This window comes from Zophobas morio, unplaced genomic scaffold (assembly GCF_036711695.1).
Source record: "Zophobas morio isolate AGI-343-1 ecotype UQ-CSIRO unplaced genomic scaffold, CSIRO_AGI_Zmor_V1 ptg000021l, whole genome shotgun sequence".
NCBI lineage: Eukaryota > Metazoa > Arthropoda > Insecta > Coleoptera > Tenebrionidae > Zophobas > Zophobas morio.
In genome coordinates this window covers 6,549,929-6,573,405 of record NW_026972126.1, presented here as the reverse complement: position 1 = coordinate 6,573,405, position 23,477 = coordinate 6,549,929, and the positions used below count along the sequence as shown (strand labels likewise).

The 23,477-nt window shown below is 33.8% G+C and overlaps 1 protein-coding gene and 1 long non-coding RNA gene across 2 annotated transcripts; one reads left to right on the top strand and one right to left on the bottom strand.

Moving 5' to 3' along the window:
- Window positions 1–2,019: 2,019 nt before the first annotated feature.
- LOC135132884 (uncharacterized) lies at window positions 2,020–4,919 on the bottom strand. Its single transcript, XR_010281103.1, has 4 exons — window positions 4,485–4,919; window positions 4,225–4,428; window positions 2,152–2,301; window positions 2,020–2,101 (listed from the first exon to the last, which is right to left on the bottom strand). It is a non-coding gene; the product is annotated as an uncharacterized LOC135132884 (long non-coding RNA).
- Window positions 4,920–14,540: 9,621 nt separating this feature from the next.
- On the top strand, window positions 14,541–18,720 carry LOC135131632 (uncharacterized protein K02A2.6-like). Its single transcript, XM_064059461.1, has 2 exons — window positions 14,541–17,097; window positions 17,149–18,720. Exons 1-2 carry the CDS (start codon window positions 14,541–14,543, stop codon window positions 18,486–18,488), a joined length of 3,897 nt encoding a protein of 1,298 aa, XP_063915531.1. The 3' UTR covers window positions 18,489–18,720.
- Window positions 18,721–23,477: the final 4,757 nt, after the last annotated feature.

The window sequence follows — 23,477 nt, the reverse complement described above, 5'->3', positions numbered from 1 at the left end:
CACAGCGTACATGCTCTAACAAAGTCAAAACCGACAGAATTCGTATGCGTAACACGAAATATAAACAAAAAATTCTCGCCGATACCATATCCGACATTTTTTGCAGAGTTTTTATTCATCGATGCATCGCACAGTAAATTAATCTTAATTAAAATACCGCAACGTTGTTCATTAGCAGAACATAATTTTCGCACTGTGTGCATGAACAAGAAATTACGAATTTTACATAGGTACAATTCGCCAAAAACAAATTAGAAAACTCGATTTAAATACATAGTTCGAAAATATTTTATTTTTTGGCAGATGACACAACACATAATTCAAAATTTTTCACTATTTCAGTCAAAATATTCATGTAAAATAGTTTCATACGAGGTTTTCCAACGGTCAAAGGACGGAAAATTAAATGATTGCTGAAAACAACCTTCGACTATTTTTTTTTTTTCAAACTAATAAAGTTTCAAAACAATGAAATTTTGTATGTATATAATATGTATAATTACAAAACACAAACCTAACTAAAATAAAGTAAATAGTTACATAAAACATCATATTTACAGTAATTATTTTAGCTAAAATTAAAATATACTCCACTCTACAATTAAATAAAAATGACTGACACATAATTGGATTGAGTAACATGAGCCACAGAATAGTTTTAACTTTTGCTCTTATTTGCAACATACATAAATTGTAACAAATGGTGCACTGTTTCTTTTTAATTTTGATTAAGTACTTTGTAAAAACAAAGAATCCAAACGAAAATGGCTACATTGCATGCTTGTTTTCCTTTCCGGTTAACGTAATTTTTATTTCTTGAAATGCAACGAGTAATTTTTAGCGCAAGTACGCAAATATACTGATAACATATCCAGCTCCCGAGCTTTATCTGTCATTCACATAAAGCACATAATTTGCCTTCATTATAGAGTTCATCAACATTATGTACTTAACTTTTGCAATTTAAGTAAGCATATATTTCTTTGTTAAACTGCATACGTCTAGCAAGGAGCTTAAAATGCACGCTCAACAACAACTCAACACAATTACCTACGAAGCAAAGAAAACACAATTTCCGTACAACAACTTCGTAACCGCACAGACAATTTATTTTTGATTGTGGTTGTAACAATTACGTTTTCGTCGACTATCTGAAAAATTTATAGCAAAATGGTCGCATATGTTTTTGAATTGGACCCGAGGATGGGTCTAGTTCGCCATTATTTCGCTTTATTCCTGCCATATAGAAGTAATGTTGTGTCGTAAAGGAATAAAGTTCGTGACCGATTTAGAAATGATTATTTTATTCCAGGAGAAATGGGTACGGACGAATTTCATAGCTGGTCTTTTAAAAACTAAAGAAACATTTTTAACAAAAACTAATTAGTTTCCCAGTAAACACAGTTACGTCGTAGCGATGTTAATGCCACTTAACTCTGTCTACGATCTTGTTAGCTGTTACATCCCAAACTGCGTACATTTGCTTTCCCTGTGCTATGTAATGTAATCAACAGTGACCCATGCTTGTAACATACTGGTGACATCCACATTGTTTCAGACTAGAGACGTGCTCGCTGGTACATCATCATAACGTTGTGTTAGTATGTCGCTAGATTCTCTATATTTTGATGTATCTGTTACGTTTTATTTTAAACGCCAATATAACGTATTAAATGGACATAGACGTTACGTATATATCGCAACATCGTAAACATATGACTCTCAGTATATTTTATTAACATGATCTATGCGATATGAATAGGCATTTCAGAAAGTCTAGTTACCATTTAGGGATATGGATATGGAGAGTAAAATTTAGAGCTTACAGTAAATTATTATTTTATTCAATGTTTGAAAAAATATAATATGTAGTAAGTAATAAAATACAAAAATTAATATAAATTCATAATATAAATAAATAAATATATGCATGATTTCCTAATTCGAAAATAATACAATATAATTTACACTTAAAAAAAGACACAGAAACTATAAACTGTCGTTTTTTCTTTCTTCAGGCGTTGACTAGAATGCCGTAGCCACTCTGAGCAGCGTTGTTCTACTTCTTTTTCTGTTGCGGAATGGGTCTTCATTGTAATTTCTTCAAAAAAAAAAAATTGTAATAATTATATTTATTGCAAAAAAAAATACCTTTCATAATATTCATTGTTTTTATCCCGGCCATTTTGGAATTTTCCTACCGAACAAACAAGCTACAGCAAATTCGCTGATTTTTTTTTTTAATATACGCCCCACATTGTTCTTTTTCCCATTACCACCTATCTGGGACAATAGCAGTTCCTAAAATAAGAAAAGAAGAAAATATTTTTATGTGTATATATCGAGTGACTCTGAAATAAGTTCGGAAAATAAAACCACAACATCACGAAGTAGAGAAAATTTTAAGTAATTTCTTTTATCTAGTTCTAATTCAGGGGAAAAAATATCAAGATCTACACCTCATTCAGTGCCATTTGTTTTCATCTAAACAACACACAGCAAAAAAATTAGTCACAATGGAAACTGAATAAATCATTGCCGCATCATTTACATTTAACAAGATTTTGCAAACTGGAGCAGCAATTTAATTACTTTGAATCCGTGTGACAATTAAAGGATTTTTTTTTCCGAATCTATTTGGAAGTCACCGCGTATGTATAACATACAGGGTGCTTCACTATAAGACTTTTCTGCAACCCACTATGCATGTAACGTGTTAAGCGAAATGTGTCATGTTTAGTAGGTTCCTAAAAAGTGTTATAGTATTACAGGCATCTACCTGTATATAATATCCAAAATTATGTTATATGTAAGTACATATAAATATATTTAGTCCAGTCATTTTAGCATAAAAAAGGGATCAACCTCGGAATGAGAGACAAGAAGCTGAATTTTTGTATACGCCTTAATTTTGGCGTTCTAAAAGTTGTCTCAAAAGTCTCATAAAATCTCGTGTCTGCGTCGTAAGTTATTCAAGGTCAAAGGTCAAGAAAAACAGTTTTTTGCAATTATCTCAGTTTCTATTGCTCCAATGATGTTAACAATTATTATCATAATCGTAGAACACAAAATTTGGGACAAATTTTATATGAAATATAAAATGCATGCGCTCAATCGTTGTTGAGATAGAGGACAGTGAGCGCGCAGCGCTCGTCCATACTTACTGTAATGCAATCAACCGTGAATATATGTGAATACTACCTTGAATTTTGAATAATTTGTTTTATTAATCAATTAATACATTGTATTTAATAACATTTTACATATTTTCAATATATTCATAGAATAATACTTACCTACTTTGTGTAATTAAAAACTCATTTAATGAAATATTTATTGTATATCTCAATTTATTTAGGTATATCTTTAAAATGTGTAAGTTTTTAAATACTTATTTTTCTATCATGATTATAACTGGAAGGTCTGGACACAACAATTCAGGTCACTGAAGATGACGACGATGAAACAGAAATTCCCGAACGTCCAGAAGATGACGGTGAAGAAGAAGAAAATTGATACTTTTGTTCTATAAATTATTAAAAATTTATAGATTTTCACTGCAATTCAATTTCAATCGTAAGAAATGTACAGCTGCTGAATAAAGATAAAATTAAAATATATTAACTCGTTTTACTTCCTTAAAATTTACTTTGAAAAAATTAATATAACTTTAAGATATATAATAATCTAACCTAAGATATACCTACAATAAATATGTCATTTAAAGAGTTTTTAATTACACAAAGTAGGTAAGTATCATTAAATAAATGTATTGAAAATATGCAAGATGTTATTAAATGCAATGTATTAACTGATAAATAATACAAATTTTTCAAAATTCAAGGTAGTATTCACAGATATTCACGGTTGATTGTATTACAGTATGTATGGATGAACGCTGCGCGCCCACTGCCCTCTATCTCAAAAACGATTAAGTGTATCAAAAAATGTTTCAAATAAAATTTGTCCCAAATTTTGTGCTCTACAATTATGATAATAAGTGTTAACATCATTAGAGCAATAGAAACCGAGATAATCGCAATATAATGTTTTTCTTGACCTTTGACCTTGAATAACTTACGACGCAGACACGAGATTTTATGAGACTTTTGAGACAACTTTTAGAACGCTAAAATGAAGGTATATACGAAAATTCAGCTTATTATCTCTCATTCCGAGATTGATCGCTAATTTGACTGGACTAATTGTATTTTTTTAACTTACAAAGAAACCTGCTTGTTGTAGTAGGCAGAGATAATCTTCTAATTCCTCAAAATTTGTTTACCTGTGGTCTTGGCGGCATATCTTCTATTACTGTTTTCTTTTTGATTTGTCACATTTGATGACGTTTTCATATTGGAGATTTGTTCACCCGTTTCCTTTAGAATTTCTTTTGTTTCGCACATATTTTTTGTATTTGTTTCAAGTCTAGAGTAAAATTATGTTCATTAGCACCTATTTCATAAAAAATTGCAGTAACATACCTTTGCAACATGTTATGGCAAAGCGCCTCACTTTCAAAAACAATCACCGTAAGTTCATCAAAATCAGCGGGAGTATCTTCAGTGATTAATGGTGGTATTTCCAGCTTGTCTGAAAAAACTGTTGTTGTTATTTACGTACAGTTATCAAAAACAACAGAAGCATGTAAAAATTAAAATGATTACTTCATTAGAATTATATTAACTTACCTAGTGTAAATTCAACCCACACTGAATGGCACAATTTCATAAAACTGCATTAAAAATGAAGTGAGTTACGGATTCACGAGAAAGGTTCGGTGGTTGTGAACCAAATGGCTAAATGGAATTCGACAGCTTCACTGTGAGTATGAAGTGCAATAACCATAAATACGGAAAAAAGGGATCGTCCGACTCATAGACAAACCAAACCAACAAAGGTCCGACTGCGCCCTCCAAACATCTGGTGGATAATAAATGCAGAAATTGAGCGTTATTTTTTCATTAGATAAAATAAATTTAATAAAATCAAAATTAACCACTCTCTAGTTTTTTTGCTACCCATCATCGCTTTATAAACGTCTTTATAAAATCAAAATTCGACGAATGAACTCTTCAAAACCTTGTCCCGTTTCAGGGACAATGGGCAAAGAATTTTTATGGCTTTGTTTGTGTCGTTGGGTCTTTCCTATATTACCCCAGATGTTTAAGGTGACCAGACGTACCGATTTGATCGGAACTGTACCGATTTCAATAGTCTAATAATTCCGATTTCAAATTTCGTTCAATAAATGTTCCGATTAAAACATTCGTTCCGTGAATGTTCCGATTTCTATAAATCTGATAAGAATAAAGATAAATCCTCGGATAAATCACTAATTTTCATGAATAGTAATTTTATTTTGTGAAAAATTGGGAACAAAACTTGTATCGATACGGTTATCAGCACTGTTTTAAATGTCAGCAGATGTCAGTACTGTTAGTATATTACACCTAAAAATTTTCAAAGCAGTTATATATCAGATTACGATGGAAATGGAAACTAATGTTCCGATTTTGGACTTTTGAAATCTGGTCACCTTACAGATGTTCTATTTATAATTTGCCAAGCAGGTACTTACAAAATAACATTTCAAGTGAACAAGTTTACAGAAATAATTCTTAGAAATTATTACAATGAAAAAAACTTGTCTTTGGTGTATTTCTAATAAAGCCGTTGTATTTTTCGCTCTGAATATAATTATTAATTAAGCATTACGAACTCACTGACGAATGTCACTTTTTAAAGAATACGACGACCCACATCTAATTGACCATATAATCTTTAACAATAAATTTCAAATAATACCATAGTGGTTTTTTTAAATTTTGATAAGGTGTTGTAAAACTATTTCTGTTTCTGTTTTCATTCCAGGTACTGTATTTACATGGGCAAAGGATGCCGAACGTGGGATTTTAGGGGCGGAAACGTATACCTGCTTAAATACTGTAAATACAGTGGTGTCGAACGAAGACAACAACAGAAACATACCCGATGTATTGGTTATTATTAGAGAGCGGATTTTATGAAATTTGCATAGGTATCCGTTATTTTTTGTATATAAGTCTTGATATTTAATATGTGAACGAATCATGCTAATTAAAAATGAATACAGCTATAAAAAAAATTGCATATTTGCATATATTTGCCTTCTGCTGCTCACGTAACGGGTGCATATTTTGCATTTTTATCAATTTTTGTGCTACTTTGAAAAAAAAAATGCCATTCGATCGGCATTTTTCTAGAAAAACGAAATTTCATGAATCATGTTGCAAATATTGTCCTGAGCTTCAAATAACTGGGAAAGGTTTGGGTTTTATAGTAGTTTGGAGGAACCACCGGGTGTTAAGCCATCCTTCCAGGTAAATTCGGCTCCTAATTACTTTTGGAAATACCATTTATTTCAATATTTTTGTTCGTTACTTAAGTGTATTAATGGTATGTATGTTTTATGGTGGTCGAAGGGACGTTATCCTATTATTTTTCATCGTGAGTTTGCATTTAAGTATTTAAAGCGATAGAGATGTGTGTCAATATGTAGATAACTCAAATTAATTTATGAATTAAACCTTTTCCTGAACTTATTCTTCAAGAAGGAACTGTGTTTTGTTGTGCCTGTTCTAATCCGATAAGTATTTTTACATCTGGACGCAGTACGCAGTTTTTCTATTTACAAATACATACTTTAGAATCACCGGAAAAATTTTTGTTAGAATATTTCGAAAAATATTTAAAAATAAATTGTTACCAAAATAGTAATTAAATAGTCGATTACTACTATTTTTTAATTCGTTCTGTTTACCTATATTTATTTTTGAGTATAACAATATGATCTTAAAAAATGTCATTTATTTGTCAGTGAGATCTAATTAAACACTTTGCAATGTGATTTATGTATTTTTTTGTAATAAAAGCTAAGGTGTTTTTGCAATTTGTAAATAAATTTAGTTCGGTTATTACGCTTTTTTTTATTTTTGGAGCATGTGCAACTGCATATCTCTGCATATATTAAGAAAGTTATTGCATATTTGCATAAATTTGATGCATGTCATATGATCATATTTCCCAAAATTTTGCTGCATATTTTCCGCTCTCTAGTTATTATACATACACTCTATTACCGACATTAAAAAAAGTCTACACTATTTCGTCATATCTGCTGCTTTATTATCAGTTTTCAGTTAGTTACATATTGGATATGAAATTAAGTGAATTTTTTGAATAAATAATAATTTAAAGATCAACCACGAAAATACTCAATTATAATTATACATTATACATTACCAGTTTATTTTAGAGCCCAAGATTACATTGGAAAAATCTAAACTTTTGAAAATTTAATGTTAAACAGATATACCTATAACTGAATGCGAAAGTCAATACACAAAACTCGATGATCAATTATTGTTTCGTATTCAAATTATTATTTATTTTTCTTACGATCAAAGTGAAGAAATTATTTAATTCATTTTTATTTAAGAACGATATCGCTGACCTTGAAATAGATTAGTTTTTTAATTTAGATTTTTTTCTTTTTGTTGCTTTTGTTGCCGATCAACATATTTTGCATTAGAATTAATAAAATAATGAAATATATCATTTTATTTTTCGAGCTCATTTCAAAATTCTGTATATGTATAATTGTTCCTTTTTGGGAGTGACGCATACGCAGAGGTTAAAAAATAATGTCTCATTACTAGTCTTAATTCGTATTACCTGGTAGATGGGACATTTTTTAATTCTGATCATAAACTATGTGCATTAAGTCTCTTGCTCTGTTTTATAAAGCGCAGGTCGTTATGGACATATAAAAATAAAATTATAAATAAATATAATTACAGGAAATATAATATGAAAAAAAAAAAAATTAAGAGCAACTCACTATTGGCGTCATCTCGCTTGTGCAAGATTTAAGACAAGGAAGAAATTTCTTTTTTTAAGACTCAGCATCTTTTGTTTATGAATATACTATTTACTTGCAACACAAACATAAATAATAAATATAAAATAGAGCTATATAATACTCGATATGTATGTTTTTAAATGTTTTTTGGTGTTGCCCTGTCAGAAACGTTAATTTTCGATTTAACATGCCATTTTGTAAAATCAACTGAAAAACACTCTGCATAATTAACTAATAAAAATAAAACATTCCGAAGCATGTATATATATATTAATCAGATATCTAGTAACTACAGTTAACATTATTTATTGGTTACATAACCGTAGTACTCCATTGTGATGTTACAATGTATACCTGCCAACTATATCGCTGCGACACAATAATGAGATATCTAGTAAATGCAGTTAACACTAGGTGTTAGTTACATAACAGGAGTACCACAGTGTGATGTTTAAATGCTTATATGCAAGCTATATCGCTGCGACATAATAATGAGATATCTAGTAAATGTAGTCAACATTACGTGTTTGTTACATAGCATGAGTGCTCCATTGTGATGTTATATAGCTTACGTTCCAGGTATATCGTTAAGACATAATCATGCGATGTACTTATTGTTCTTTTGTGAGTACGTACCTGTCACGTCAACATCACAACTGTGTTTACTGGGTTATACTTAATTAAAAATTGAAAAGTTTATTACTGCATTGCGCTGATCATAGATGTTGATTACTTACCCTCGGTTCTTTTAGAAATTCGTCAAACATTTGCGACGAAACTTGCTTTGATTAATCAAAATTTAAAATAACAAAGCTTTCTGATACAACGAGTCGGATATTCTTTGTCAGTTTTAACGAATAATCTTTGTTTTGAACGGTTTAAACCCAAACACAGTGTACTTCACTGCAATTACAAGTTGATTGGACCTGTAATGATAATTAAAGCGTTTACGCTGATAAATAATTATTTATTGATGTGTTAATATTTTGAATAATGAAATCTTTGTTAGGCGTATAATATTATTCCTAATTAACATGTTTGTATTATATAAATTTACATAGCGCCACAACGCTAATTAAGTATTCATGTGTAATTAGCTATTATTTATGATATATCAACTGCATGTGCAGTTGTTGAAGATCCATCTTGTAATTAGCGTGTTAACTGAGAGGTTCGTTTAAAATTTCCAATAACTAGTACGCAGAATATCCAAAGTGAAACTGAAACTGAGGTGAATTGACAGGTTTTAGTGATAAATGGGGTGTGAAAAAATTTAAGTGCTTGTTTACTTTGCTTCTTTATTCTTCCAGTTAATAAACACGTGATCAGATGAGGAAAATAGAGACAATAAATTTTATTGTAGTAACAAAGTAATTTTATACAAATTTACATACCTATTCCTAGCTATAGAATATGAAAAAGTGAGTGTCGTGTTTCCGTCTATTTGTCGTCTGTCCGTCGCCTGCCTGCCTCTTGCCGGTTGCTTTCCATGTTTTTTCGATATTTCATGATTCCTGGAGTATGGAGAAAAGTCTCCCGTTTTCGTCTGTATATTGTCTGTCGTCTCTCCGTGGTCTGTTGACCAGTATGTTATTAGACAGACAATCTCCAAAACTACTGGACTGATTGCTGTGAAATTTTATACGTAGTTTATGAATATCGTGTAGATCGTAAAATGCTAACTACAATAATTTGTCTAGTTACCGTAGACAAAAATTTAAAAATGTCATCTAAAAATTTTTCATAATAAATGTTATTTAATAACATACTTATGCTTGTGGTTTATGAAACCGCCTGACTTGTTTACTCGAGATATCTAGACTACAAGAACTATTAAACAATTAGGAAACTATAAAATCGACTCCTCTGAAATTTTGCAGATGTTTCAAAGTTATTGTAAATATGGTAATTCGCTGAACAAAAAGTATCTCTTCATTCCCCTCAAAAACTCGATGAGGTCGTCTCAAGAGTTTTGCTGTATAAATTCCATCAAAAACGTACAAAATATTATGAATCAATCGTAAAATGACGCCGTATACTAACGATATTAAAAATTATTGTTTTTCTATTTGGCTATGTGTTTCATAATGTTGAGTGGGTAACAGTTGCATGAAGAAAATTTATGTAACAGAAAAGAAAACACTGACGTAAAGTACTTTCATGACTTAGTATTAACTATTAGATCAATATTTTGACAGTTTATTTATTGTTATTAAAGAAATAACACTATGTAAACACAGTTTCATTCTTCCTCTTTGATAATCATGAAAACCACTCAAAAAACAGTTTTTAACAAAACAGTAATTAGTTTTTTCTCTAAACGCTGCAAGCTATTATTTAACCATTAATTCTTGTAGAGGAACAACGGGTACTATTTTTTGTCGATTTCAGGGTAGTAGCACTCTTAACAACAAACATCAAACATTTAATTGCACCTCATTGGATGGGGTATTAAATATGCTCCTAAAGTTTCTTTGATCACATAAGCTGGAACTATGTGTCTGTTGTGACATTTTTATTAGACGTTGTTTGTGTAAAGCTATATAAAGCTTCGAAGAGAATAATAATATTAATCGAAAAAGGTTAACCTCTAAATTTGAAAACTTAAGAATTGCATATTCTGTTTTATCTTGGTCTAAATGATTTACGATAGGTCATAAAGAGCTGAAAGTGCTAATGAATTCTGTTCGGATTATTATGAAACAATGTCAGTTGTGCCTCAGGCATCCCGGCTGCCTGACTTACTATTTTTTAACACACATGAATGATATTGTGCATTTTTAAAAACTAAGTATTAATATATTTATTTATATGTATATATGTATGAATCATAATTTTCATCTTGTCTGTCTGTTCACGAATTCACGTAGTTCGACCAAAATATTTTATGCTTCTGGTTTTTCTCCGAAAAATACTTATCTTGCTTCATTAGAACTCATTTCCGAGTCCCTTTATATAAACTACAGCTTTCTCTTTCAACTCTGTTTTCTTAAATTTATAGGTCTGCTTCAATTGACTTTAGTCCTCCCAGATTGTTTATTTTTTGATAATTTTCTGTTTTTCTTGTTTGTCCTGAAATTCTGTTCTCAATTCTCTTAACTAATTTTCGATTATTTTCTTTTAATTGTAACATTTTTAAATTTCACCTTGTCATGTGTCAGTTGTCTTCAATTCGTGCACAAAATTCTAAAACTTGCCAAAAATTCAAAATTTGTGTGTCTTTTTTTCTATTTGGCAAAGTAGTGAACCCCAAGATTAAAAAAAATAACCGAAAATCAAAATGAAAATGTTACAAATCGCTACAAATATTAACATCACAAATTTAAACACACACAAAAAGAAGAAAAATCTTAAAGTAACTGGATGGTAAGACAATTTAAATTAAAAATCAACAAAATCAAAATCTGCATCAGGGGTTCAAATCATGGAACACGGTTAAACGATCGATGTCTTTGATCAAGGCGATCGAGCTTTCCCAGTTTTCAACGTTTCGTCATGTTGTAAGATTTACGAATTTCAACACATATTCATTCTCGCAAGGGCTGTTACATAATTGATCGCATCATCCGGTTCCTCGCGAAGTACCAGCAACTACCAAAAGAAAAGGCAAGCGCATTGCACAAAGAAGTATGTAGGGACCCCAGGAATTTGGAAAAAAAGGTGTACCAGACAACTTACTTTAAAGCCCCCCTCCTAACACTGTTGCAATTGACCGATGAACTTCAACTCATTCATTTTATTATTATTAATAATAATAATATTAATATGCTTTATTATGCTTAAATTTACAAAGAAGTTTTTATAATTATAAACATTTATATACAGAGCAATATTCAAAAAATTCAACAAAGTTATAGAAAGCGTTTTCAGTTAAACACCTTTTAATTAACTTTTTAAAGGTTATGAAACTACTCTCTTGTACATATAATGATAGAACATTGTAAAAGTTAATACAATAATAGAATGTGCTACTTCTAGTTTTGCTTAACCTGAGAAAATCCATCTGAATAGCATGCTTATTTCTCGTGGTATAGGCATAGTCAAAAATAGAATAATTTGACACATGTTTATACATATAAGTTAAACACTCAAGAGTATAAATGCTAGGTAGATATTAGGTGTAAGTTTGTTACCGGCAAAAAATGTAAATACATCAGACTGAACGGCACACTTAACTAATTTTACTTCAACTGGATTTCTATTACTTATTTATAATAACTGAGGTATCACCGGCAAAGAGAATACATTTGCCATTGGTAATACAATTTGGAAGGTCATTAATATATATTAAGAAAAGCAAAGGTCCAAGTATCGAACCCTGCGGAACACCCATATATTTTCTCGACAGCTGTATTAACATTGTTAAAGTGGACATTATGAGTTCTTGTGCGCAAGTAGGATCCAATTAACATTATACTGTTCGTATTGACCGAATAATATTTCAGCTCCTGTAAAAGAATACAGTGGTCGACACAATCGAAGGCTTTAGATAAGTCAAAACTTAACATTGCAGAGTAACTTTTTTTTCAAAGGCTTGAAGAACTTCATTACAAGGTGGACTAACAGCTAAACTCATGGATCTATTATTACGAAAACCAAATTGCAGGAAATCGTTCCCTTCCAGATGTGCACTAAGTTATATTTTAAGAATGGTCTCAAATATTTTACTTAAAATGGGTACATGAGATATTGGTCTATAATTAGATACAATATTTGGATCATTCTTTTTTAAAACAGGAATAACCTTAGCAATTTTTAATTGTTAGGGAAAACACATCTCTACTAAACTATGTATCGCACTTCTAGCCTCATTAAAAGTCACTTCTTTGAATTCGAAATTATTAACATTAGCTTGTAGTATAGGTACTAGGTAGGTATTATTGTTGATTTAACAAAGTCCCACATGTGTCATCCCAAAGTTTCGAGGATGATTAAATAAATAACTGAGATTACAAAGCAAACAAATCTTCGGTTACTCCATATTGTATCCAAAATGTGAAACAACAAAGAATTTACATGATGTTAAATTATGCATTAATTCAAGTGAATGATTAAATCAAAGGAGTTTATCAAGATTACATCGCAGACTCAAAAGATCCCCATATCACATAAAACAAAGCACATACGAAATAAACACAAAACAAGCGCAAAATCTATAAGACAAAATAAACTTAAAATACCCCTGTTATTTCGAGTCGACGATGATATTAATTTAAGTGATAATAATCTTCAAGGTCCATTCTCTCAAAATGGATCAACTAAATGAACAAATGAATTATTATAAATAAGGAGTACGCAGTTATGAAGTGTGGATATTGTAATTACTTAAATAAATGCAAGCACCTGTCCTAAATAAATGAACTTCCCCCACATGTTTACGTGAACATTACATTTATTGTTGTTAAATTGTATTAGAACCATGAACAGTTAAAAATGTTAACATAAGCCATGAATTTAAAAAGAATAAAATTAAAATAATACAAATTCTTCGAAGTTTCACATATCTGATTAGAAAATCGTAAATTAACTGATCTTTCACTAATTACGCCTCTTGAAGGCGGACCATGGCACCGAATGCCATTCATTTACAAAATTACGTACTCATTTTAACACATGTTTACACTCATAACCTCGAACAAGATGTAACCTTTTTGAAGACTACTTGCACTATCAACATTCCTAAACTGACAACCTAACAGGGAACCCTTCCCTAATTCACTGAAAGTCCTTGTTTAAGTTGTGCTTTCGGAAAAAGTAACTTCGAATACAATCAAACATGTTATCAAACATTCTTCAGGTTCTTTTAAGTCTGTCACTTGATTGAGATTGTCCAAGAGATAATTACTAAGATTAAAAGTCGGTTAAGAAAAATCGGAAAAGAGGAACCTTTTACTATACTGTACAAAATTTTACAAACTCATTAGTGTTAAATTTTAATGAATAAATAAACCACATATTTCTGATTACATTAGTTTACAACATAAAAAATTCCTATTGCTTTAAGCCAACTCGATAGACATTTGCATTCTTATTGTACACAAAGCTTATAATAAAAAAAATATTTTGGAAATGATTTTTACAAGATCTACACAACGAATTTCTTTGAAAATTTGGCAAAACGGTGATAATGATTTAATAAGAACAGAACATCAGTTAAAAGTTATTGCTATTCATACATCACCTTACTAAAATAAGTTGTAGAAAGACAATGCATTATTAGTAGTAGGTTATTCCGCGTGATTTTTCAAATTTCTGCTCTAGTTACTCATGTCTCATGAAGCTTGCGTCAGCAGTGACACGTGTTGTGTAACCAGAACTTGAAAGGTATATAGCTTGTCTAGCAACTAGCCTCATAGCCATGCATAGTCAACATAAATATAACTGTAATGTATTAATTAAGGCGTAGGTTAAGTGTACAGTAGGTTAAGTAGGAAGTAGGTCAATAGTAAGACGTTATGAAATGCGACTGCGCGTAGCGTAGGCATGGATATTTCTTGTAACGACTCGTCCTCTTTGAGACTGACAGTCGAGTAGGTAAGACGTAAAACTTGTAAGCAATTTAATAAACATAATCAACACGTACTCGTTTGTTAATACTTATCACTGGCGACGAGGATTAAAAAGAAGAACAACGAAGATGATTGGTTCGATACAAAATTTCAATCCACGTGTGGACAGCTGGATTTTATACCAAGAACAGCTCGAGCAATACTTCGAAATAAATGACATCAAGGACACGGAAGCATCTAAGAAGCGAGTAGCGGCGTTGATCAGTTTAATTGGCCAAGATACTTACAAGATACTCAGAGACCTGTGCACACCAAAAGCCCCTAAAGACAAGACGTACGAAGAGCTCTGCAACCACTTGAAGAAGCATTTTTCTCCGACCACGTGCGTTTTCGGAGAGAGGTTAGAATTCTACGACGCGAAGCAGTTGGAAGAAGAGACCGTGAACGATTGGCACGTGCGAATACACAATCTCTCAACGAATTGCGACTTCGGTACGGACCTGGGGAACGTCCTCAAAGACAAATTCGTGTGCGGTATGCGAAAGGGCCCAATTCGAGACCGACTGTGCGAGGAAAAGCCGAGCAAGTCACTAGAAAATCTCTTGGAAATCGCACTAGCGAGAGAAACCACCATCAAGGCTGACAAGGAGATTAATCTGGTCCGAAAAGAAAGGTGGAATCCAGAATTTTCGGGCAACGCAAACAACACGTCAGGAGTACTCGAAGGACGCAGAAATGGGAACAATCCAAGGAGGTGGTCTTGTAAAGCATGTGGAGCCGCACATACAGGGAACCAGAGGTGCAAATACGCAACGTACAAATGCAACTCTTGCCATAAAGTGGGTCATTTAGCCAAGGTCTGTAGGTCAAGAGCTACACAAAACGCCATAGAAGCGGAAGAAGATTTTGAAGAGGCACAAATTTTTAATTTAGACTTTCAAGTGGAGGAACCAATGAAGCTGCAGGTTAGTGTAAACAATGTGAGGTTGCCAATACAGATCGACTGTGGAGCAACCTTATCCGTCATAACAGAGGAGTGTTATAACCAGTATTTTAAGACTGCATGTCCATTGTTTAAAAGCAGACTTAAATTAAAATCATACTCGGGAGATACTGTTGCCAATAAGGGCTACATAAAGGCTACGTTAAGGTATAAAAATGTGGTACACAATGATTTTATATTTCATGTAGTAGATAAGACAGGGGACAACAATTTGTTAGGCCGGGACTTTTTAAGTAAATTCAAATTTACATTAATAAATAACGATTGTGAAATTAATAGCTTAGGCGCCGATACAAAAATTTTTGCCGATGAATTTAATAATCTATTTTCAGAGCAATTGGGATGTTACAAGCACAGGACGTTTATACTAGAACTAAAATCCGACAGCACCCAACCCATTTATCATAAACCTAGAGCCCTACCCTTATCCTATAAATCAAAAGTGGAAGCAGAACTACAGCGGTTGGAAGAGAAAGGTGTAATTTCTCCCATTGAGCACGGAGATTGGGGGACACCAATTGTTCCGGTATTAAAGGCAAATGGTAGCATCCGAATTTGTGGCGATTACAAAGTGACGGTGAACAGGCATCTCAGAGAGGTGAAATACCCCTTGCCTAGAATAGAGGAAATATTTATGCAGTTGAATGGGGGTGAATCGTTCACCAAGATTGACTTAAGCGACGCATACAATCAGTTAGTCGTGGACCAGGAATCAGCCAAATTACTGGCATGGAGCACGCACAAGGGTCTATACAAGGTAAATAGGCTCCCCTTCGGGATCGTACCAGCAAGCGCAATATTTCAGCGCACATTAGAACAAACGTTAAGCGGACTCGGAGGGGTGACAAACTTTTTAGATGACATACTAGTCACTGGAAAGACCAGGCAAGAGCATAAAAACAACCTGAGGCAGGTGTTCCTAAGGCTGAAAGAGGCAGGCTTTGTGTTGAAATTATCAAAGTGCGAATTTTTCAAAAATGAGATAAAATACTTAGGATATGTAATCTCAAGAGAGGGTTTAAAAACCAACAAGGACAAGATCAGAGCCATGCTTGAAGCACCCAGGCCAAGAGATGTGCGGCAGGTAAAGAGTTTTGTTGGCTTAGTAAATTACTACAGCAGGTTTGTACCAGAATTTGCGGGAATAATGAGGCCTCTTTACGAGCTGTTAAAAAGCGACAGGAAATTTGCTTGGGATCAGGGTTGCGAAAAAGCATTTAACCTCATCAAACAAGAAATAGCGTCAGATAGGGTACTAGAGCACTTCGACCCTTCACGACCGATAATTCTATCAACGGACGCCTCACATTATGGAATTGCAGCCACCTTATCACACAAGACGACGAATGGGGACTTGAAACCAATAGCCTTCATTTCCAGGACGCTAAGCAAGGCAGAAGGCAATTATTCGGTTCTTGATAAAGAGGCTTTGGCGATTTACTGGGCGACATCAAAACTCAGGACATATCTTCTAGGGCATAGCTTTGAAATACACACGGATCACAAGCCACTAATCTACCTTTTCGGAGAGCAAAAAGGAATACCACAAATAGTATCAGCTAGATTCCAACGGTGGGCACTCTATCTGTCCGGATTCCAATACAAAATCAAATACGTCAAAGGCCAGGAGAACAGTGTAGCTGACATGTTGTCAAGACATCCACTGTACTCAGAAACACCAGGTGAGTCTGAGGAGGTTACGGAGACAACACACCTCAACCTAGTGATTGCAGAGGGAATGCCAGTCACACACACCGCGGTATCGCGAGACACACGTCGTGATCCCACGCTGAGTAAGATCGTAAAGTTCGTAACTGAGGGGTGGCCAGAGCAAAAAACAGACGATTTCCTAAAACCGTTCGTCCAGAGGAAAGACGAGATAACCTGCGAACAGGGATGTCTGATGTGGGGCTACAGAGTAATTGTGCCCAGAAAGCTGCAGCACCACCTGTTAGAGGAACTACACAGCAGTCACCTGGGTATTGTCAAAATGAAATCAATAGCCAGAGCCTATTTTTGGTGGCCGAATTTGGACAAGGACATTGAGAACATAGCTCGTAGCTGCATTCCATGCAATAAAGTCGCAAGGGAACCTCAGAAAGCGATCCCAATTCCGTGGAATAGACCAACGCGTCCGTGGCAAAGAGTGCACATCGATTTCCTTGGACCGATTAATAACAGCCACTACCTCATTATGTTGGATGCTTATAGTAAATGGCCTGAAATTTTTAAAATGAACTCAATCACGTCCGCTGCAACAATTAGCAAAATCAGGGAAACATGTGCAAGATGGGGAATTCCAGAGACTTTGGTGTCAGACAACGGCACACAGCTCACATCCGAGGAATTTTCAATTTTCTTAAAAAGAAATGGAATAAGGCACGTTACCGGACCGCCGTACAAACCAGAGACAAATGGAGCAGCAGAAAATGCAGTAAAGAGTTTTAAGAAAGGCTTCAAGGCAGCGCTTTTAGACCAAAGAAACCGACACGTTTCGACAGACACTCTTGTCAGCAGGTATTTATTCTGGTATAGAAATTCCACGCACTGTCAAACGAATGAAACGCCAGCGAAATTGATGCTGGGTAGACATCTCCACACGACGCTCAACTTAATGAGACCTGACACAAACCGAGACACAGAAAGGCAATTTAACCATAAAGGTCGAGATTCTCCAACATTTGAGAAGGGAAGTATAGTTTGGATTCGGGATTATCGGAAGCCTAATACCAAAACTTGGCAGGAAGCAAAGGTCATCGACATACTGGGACCACGAAACTACACGTGCGAATTACCAGATGGACAAAAATGGAGGAGACACGTTGACCAAATGAGAAAAAGAATTGAAGCACCAAGCACTGAGGACAGCAAGTCAGAGACAGTACAATCAGCGAATACAAACCAAGAAGTACCACAAAGGAAGATGCCTGGGGAACCAACAATGCCGTCAGCCACACCGCCACTACCAGAACAAACACCATCTCTCGAACCGCAACCCAATCCTATTCCAGTCATTCCGGTACGCGATAGACCAAAGCGTTCTTGTAACATCCCAGCACGCTACAGAGATTAGGAATTAATATTAGGCGCATTCGGGTTTTTTTTTTTAAATGTACTAATCTTAAATGGGGGGATATGTAATGTATTAATTAAGGCGTAGGTTAAGTGTACAGTAGGTTAAGTAGGAAGTAGGTCAATAGTAAGACGTTATGAAATGCGACTGCGCGTAGCGTAGGCATGGATATTTCTTGTAACGACTCGTACTCTTTGAGACTGACAGTCGAGTAGGTAAGACGTAAAACTTGTAAGCAATTTAATAAACATAATCAACACGTACTCGTTTGTTAATACTTATCAATAACCTAATTTTTTCTTTGCCGCTTTGGTTGCTTGCACTTATCTTTTCGTTAGTCCTAACAGTTGTTTTTCTAAATTTCTACCAAAAATCTTTCTTATATAAAACTACATTGCCCCTTCTGAGTGAATAAAGTGTATTCTAGGACTCTTCAACTTCAAAAAGACAGGAATTTTGATCTATGCAGAATGTTCACCGAAGAAAACAAAAAAAATCGTTGGACTACTACTTACGTAATGAGCATCGAGTTAACCGTGAGTGGGTGTATGAAGGCAAACCTTGCTTACTGGAATTTCATGAAGAATTTGCTGATGTTGCTGCAGTAGAAGCAACTTTTGTAAATGCACTGCGTTATGTGACTTATGTGTTTAAGTTATTCCGTGACACCTGAAGCTTTGGGAGAAAAACAGGAAGTGGCAAACCAACGATAATGTGGATGATTTAGACAAGTTATGGATGATAACCTCCATGTATCTTTAAGAAAACTTTCACAAGAAGTCCACTTATCATACAGCACTTGCCAGAAAATTGTAAGGACTTGTACAGGCAGAAAAATTGGTGTTTGGATTGCTGTTGCAAGAAAACACTTATATGGACACATTTTCTTTGAATAGTCAATTAAACCTACGCGATACCAGAATATGCTGCAGCCACTCGATCTTGAAGGACTTCTGAATGGACTTTTTCAACACGATGGGGCAACAGCTCATACAGTACAAACGACGTTAAATTTCTGAATGAAATTTCATGATGACTGTTTGGTTAGTTACCACACTGACCACATCTACCCACTTCGATCGCCAGATTTGACGCCATTGGATTATTTCGTGTTCCCGACATTGAAAAACACCAAATTCAAAAAACCCGTGCATACCATTGACGACTTAAAAACACGAGTTCGAGAAAAGTGGGAACGAATTACACCAGGGCTTCATGTCTATTCGAAAATATGAAACGAAGAGTGGTATTGTACCTAGTAGCTGAGGGTCCACATTTTCAGCAATTGTTGTAAAGTAAGTGTGGTATTCATGATTTAAATTTTTATAAATAACAGATTTTGCATAACTTTTCGAACTTTGAAGAAATCTTGGTGGCATCAGCTCTGAATAACCTAACTGGTTCGAAATGGCAACCCACAATTCACGCTTTAAATTCAAGTTAGGCAATATGCTTCACTGCTAACGTAAGCGTCATGGCTAACTAGAACAGAAATTTAAAAAATCAGCTACTATATATCAATATTCGTATGCAGGGCTTTAATAACTGACTCTAAGGGCTTAGTCATTTAAATTCATCGCTTTTATTGTTGTAACATTTTCAAGTGTAAATTAAAGCAATTCTCAAGCTCAAAATAACAAAACAGTCGTTTTTAAAACTTTTGGTGCTAGCGTATGAAAAATTTGTTTTTGTGCTGGGAAGCGAAGACCGTGGAAATGGTTTATTCTGTTGAACAAAACACTTTCACTGTTATGCCTTATTACCACAATGGGACATTCGTAGACAGAGAATGGCTGCATTCTGTGACCGCTTGTAGACAGGAATATCTGGCCAAATACCCAGAAACAGAACTCAAGAAACATTATTAAAGGCTCACGTTAGAGATGTAGTCAACAAATTTGTTCGAACTGGCAGTGTCAGTAAAGGGAAATCTCCTGGAAGACCTTCAGTATCTGAGAAAGTTGTTGACAATTTGAGACGACTCGAGTAGAATACGCAAACATCTTCGACAAGATTGTCTCAGCATTCAGGAGTTCTTGTTGCAACATGAACAACAGGTCCAAAGCATTCACGAAAAGATGTGTGATGTTTAACCACAATCAATTTGTTTGTTTTTATTGAAATGAATTAGCTTTATCTTTTGATTATCTATGAAATGCGTGTGGTATTTGTAGTGAGTCCCTAGGCATTTAGTAAAATCCATATAAGTGACAGGCGACACGTTTTCATACCCTACTTCGACCCTATAATCATTTACAGAAACCTTGTACATGTCCACCCTAAGAATTATGAATTTGTCACAAATTTTTATTAAGAAAATCGCATCTGAAACATGGCATAATCTATCCCGTTTTTTATGACGGAATTTTGCACCCTTATATATTTTAAAATATTAGTTTTATCCTAAATTAATAACTTGAAAAACCAAATTTTACAGTTTACATAAGAAAATGTGTACCTAATAAATAAGAATGTTGGTTTAATGACTGCTAAACATTAATACATCTTTTAAATATTCGTGCTAAAAAAAATACGTTTGCTTAATATATGCGTATTAAAAATGTGTTTCTTTTTACTTTAGTAACATCTTTTAGTTTCTACAAGTGCTCACAGAAGATGTTCAAAAAAAATTAAAGTATGACTCAAATTATAATTATATTTTAAGTTTATTCAGAAAACGTCCATCTAATTTTTATAAATTGTAGCAAAAGAAAATAAAAAATTCAATAAATATTTATTTATTAACACAAAAAAAATTAAAGAATTATACAGAAACTTTTGCGATTACTCCTCGGTATTAGAAGATATTATATAATTTTAATGACAAACGTGCCGTGATACATAAATGTTATAAATCCGAAACACGAATCCATTATTGCGGTTATTTAAATGTCATAAAGATTATGATGTACAGAAACGACCTAGCATAATTTGTTGGTACTTAACCACTATTCAACGACACTTTAGAAACCCCATTATCTTTTTAATGTCTCTTGGACGGCAACGCCTTTACTAAAAATGCGAAAATATGCTCAAAGTACCCATTTTTTCATTTTTATAATTAATTTATTAATGCCAGCAATTTAATTTTTTGTACGTACACACACAGCGTACGCCCCTACTAAAAAAAAGCCATTTTCAAAGAATTCCCAACAAACATTTTAAACAGCCTATTTCGTTTTACGGATCCTCAACCAACAAAAAGCCGCAAGATAGAACGAGAGAGATGATGAGTATGACACGCAAGGGTGACGCAGAATCGTCGAAGTTTTTAGACATTTATAAAACACCACCCGTTAATGTTACGACACACACAAAACTTCCATTATTTAGTTGCGTGCTAATTAGTGCAGCGGCGGCGGCGCCGGCGGAACTTTTTTTCGGTCGTTAGGCGATAAATTCGGCGAGCGACCTTGGCGGCCCACGTAGTAATCACTTTTGTATCTTGAAGGGGATGAAGCAGGCCAAAATTAAATATTTTCCGGGAATGCTCTGGCTCATCGATTGCTTACCGGGCGGCAAAGATGAAATCCCTTGTCGTGTGGGGCGTGCGTTCATTTTTTGCCTTCATCCTTCATCGGGACGTGAAACTCGATACATGCAGGACGAGGTTGCAGGGGTGTGCTCTGTCAATCCGCACACCAGAACCTGAGGGAAAATCTCTCCGGAACTTGCTCGAACTTTAAATAAGGAACTGCTGTTTCCTACCTACGATTGATATTTTAAAGAAACGGTAACAACTTTATTGTTTCTTTTATCATTCTATTTACTCTATTTTACTTTTGAAAGTTCGACAAGTTTTGCAAGAGTACACAGAGGTATTCAGTTCCAATTTACGGCATTACTGTGTGATACGCCACTAAAGTCTTTTATTTTTCCCTGCAGAAAATTTAAAAGCTTCTTATTCTGGGTTCGAATATTAAGTTTAAGACTACATATCCATCTATTTTTATCAAAATCTCATACAAATTTTGTTTCTTAAAGTTGACAGAAGCAACTTTAAAGTTCTGTTCTAGCTTCATAAACTTTCAAAGACCTATCTTAATAATTTTTGTTCGAAGCAAGTTTCTGGATGTAACGTAAAAACAAGTCAAACACAATATTTGTAGATTGCTGTAAATAAATTACAATATTTGTTCAACAGTCCTCTTTTATCAGTTAATTTTCAGTTAAAGGGCTTGATTACTTGGCGGTCGTTTAAACGTGAGTCTAAATTTTTATTTTAGTACGACGTAGGTAGTGCTTAAATCAAAATGTAACAAATATTCGGTTTATTTAACTTTATTTTCTTTGGAAAATAATTTCACCTCGTTCCAAAACAACCTACTTACGCGATGACCTTTTTGACAAAGGTCTGATTTAATTACGCTAACCATGCGTTCTCTGACCATCGGCAGGGTATTTTTCAGCTACCTAAATTCATTAACTGACACAGAAAGGTCAACTTGTTGATTTTTCATTGGTTATCATCAAAAGGATAAAATAACAGGACCGTACAGCATAAATTTAACTTTTGATTTCAGAATTCCCCTCTTACTTTCCAGGACACAGGAATTACCTACTTGATATCTAATACTCCTAATACCTTAGTTATTTATAGGAATTCTACTACTACCTAGTTAGGTAATGAAGAGTATTCGGATGAGAAGACTTTATTTTACCTTTTTTTTTTCTTAATATACGCAGTGTTCTTTACACAACACAAAACTTAAAACATGTTTAAAACGGTCAATTCTTGTAGACAAATATGGATTTTGCAATTACACTCCGCCATCCCTCGGGTCACGACGAATAAAAAAATGTCCTCACAATTGACGCAGAGCGGGTATGGGGTGGGTTTACATTTTTTTTTTCTTAATATACGCCGTCTTCTTTTCATAACAAGAAACTTAAAACATGTTTAAAATGTTCATTTTTGTAGAGAAATATGGATTTTGCATTTACGCTCCACCCCCCGATCTGAAAACGAATGAAAAATTCATCACAACT

What these genes read in the sequence shown, in the direction of transcription:
- LOC135131632 (XM_064059461.1), top strand. Translation starts at nt 14,541, where the DNA reads ATGATTGGTTCGATACAAAATTTCAATCCACGTGTGGACAGCTGGATT. An exon ending in ACTGTACTCAGAAACACCAG is followed by an intron (nt 17,098 to 17,148) that starts GTGAGTCTGAGG and finishes TAGTGATTGCAG; the next exon opens with AGGGAATGCCAGTCACACAC.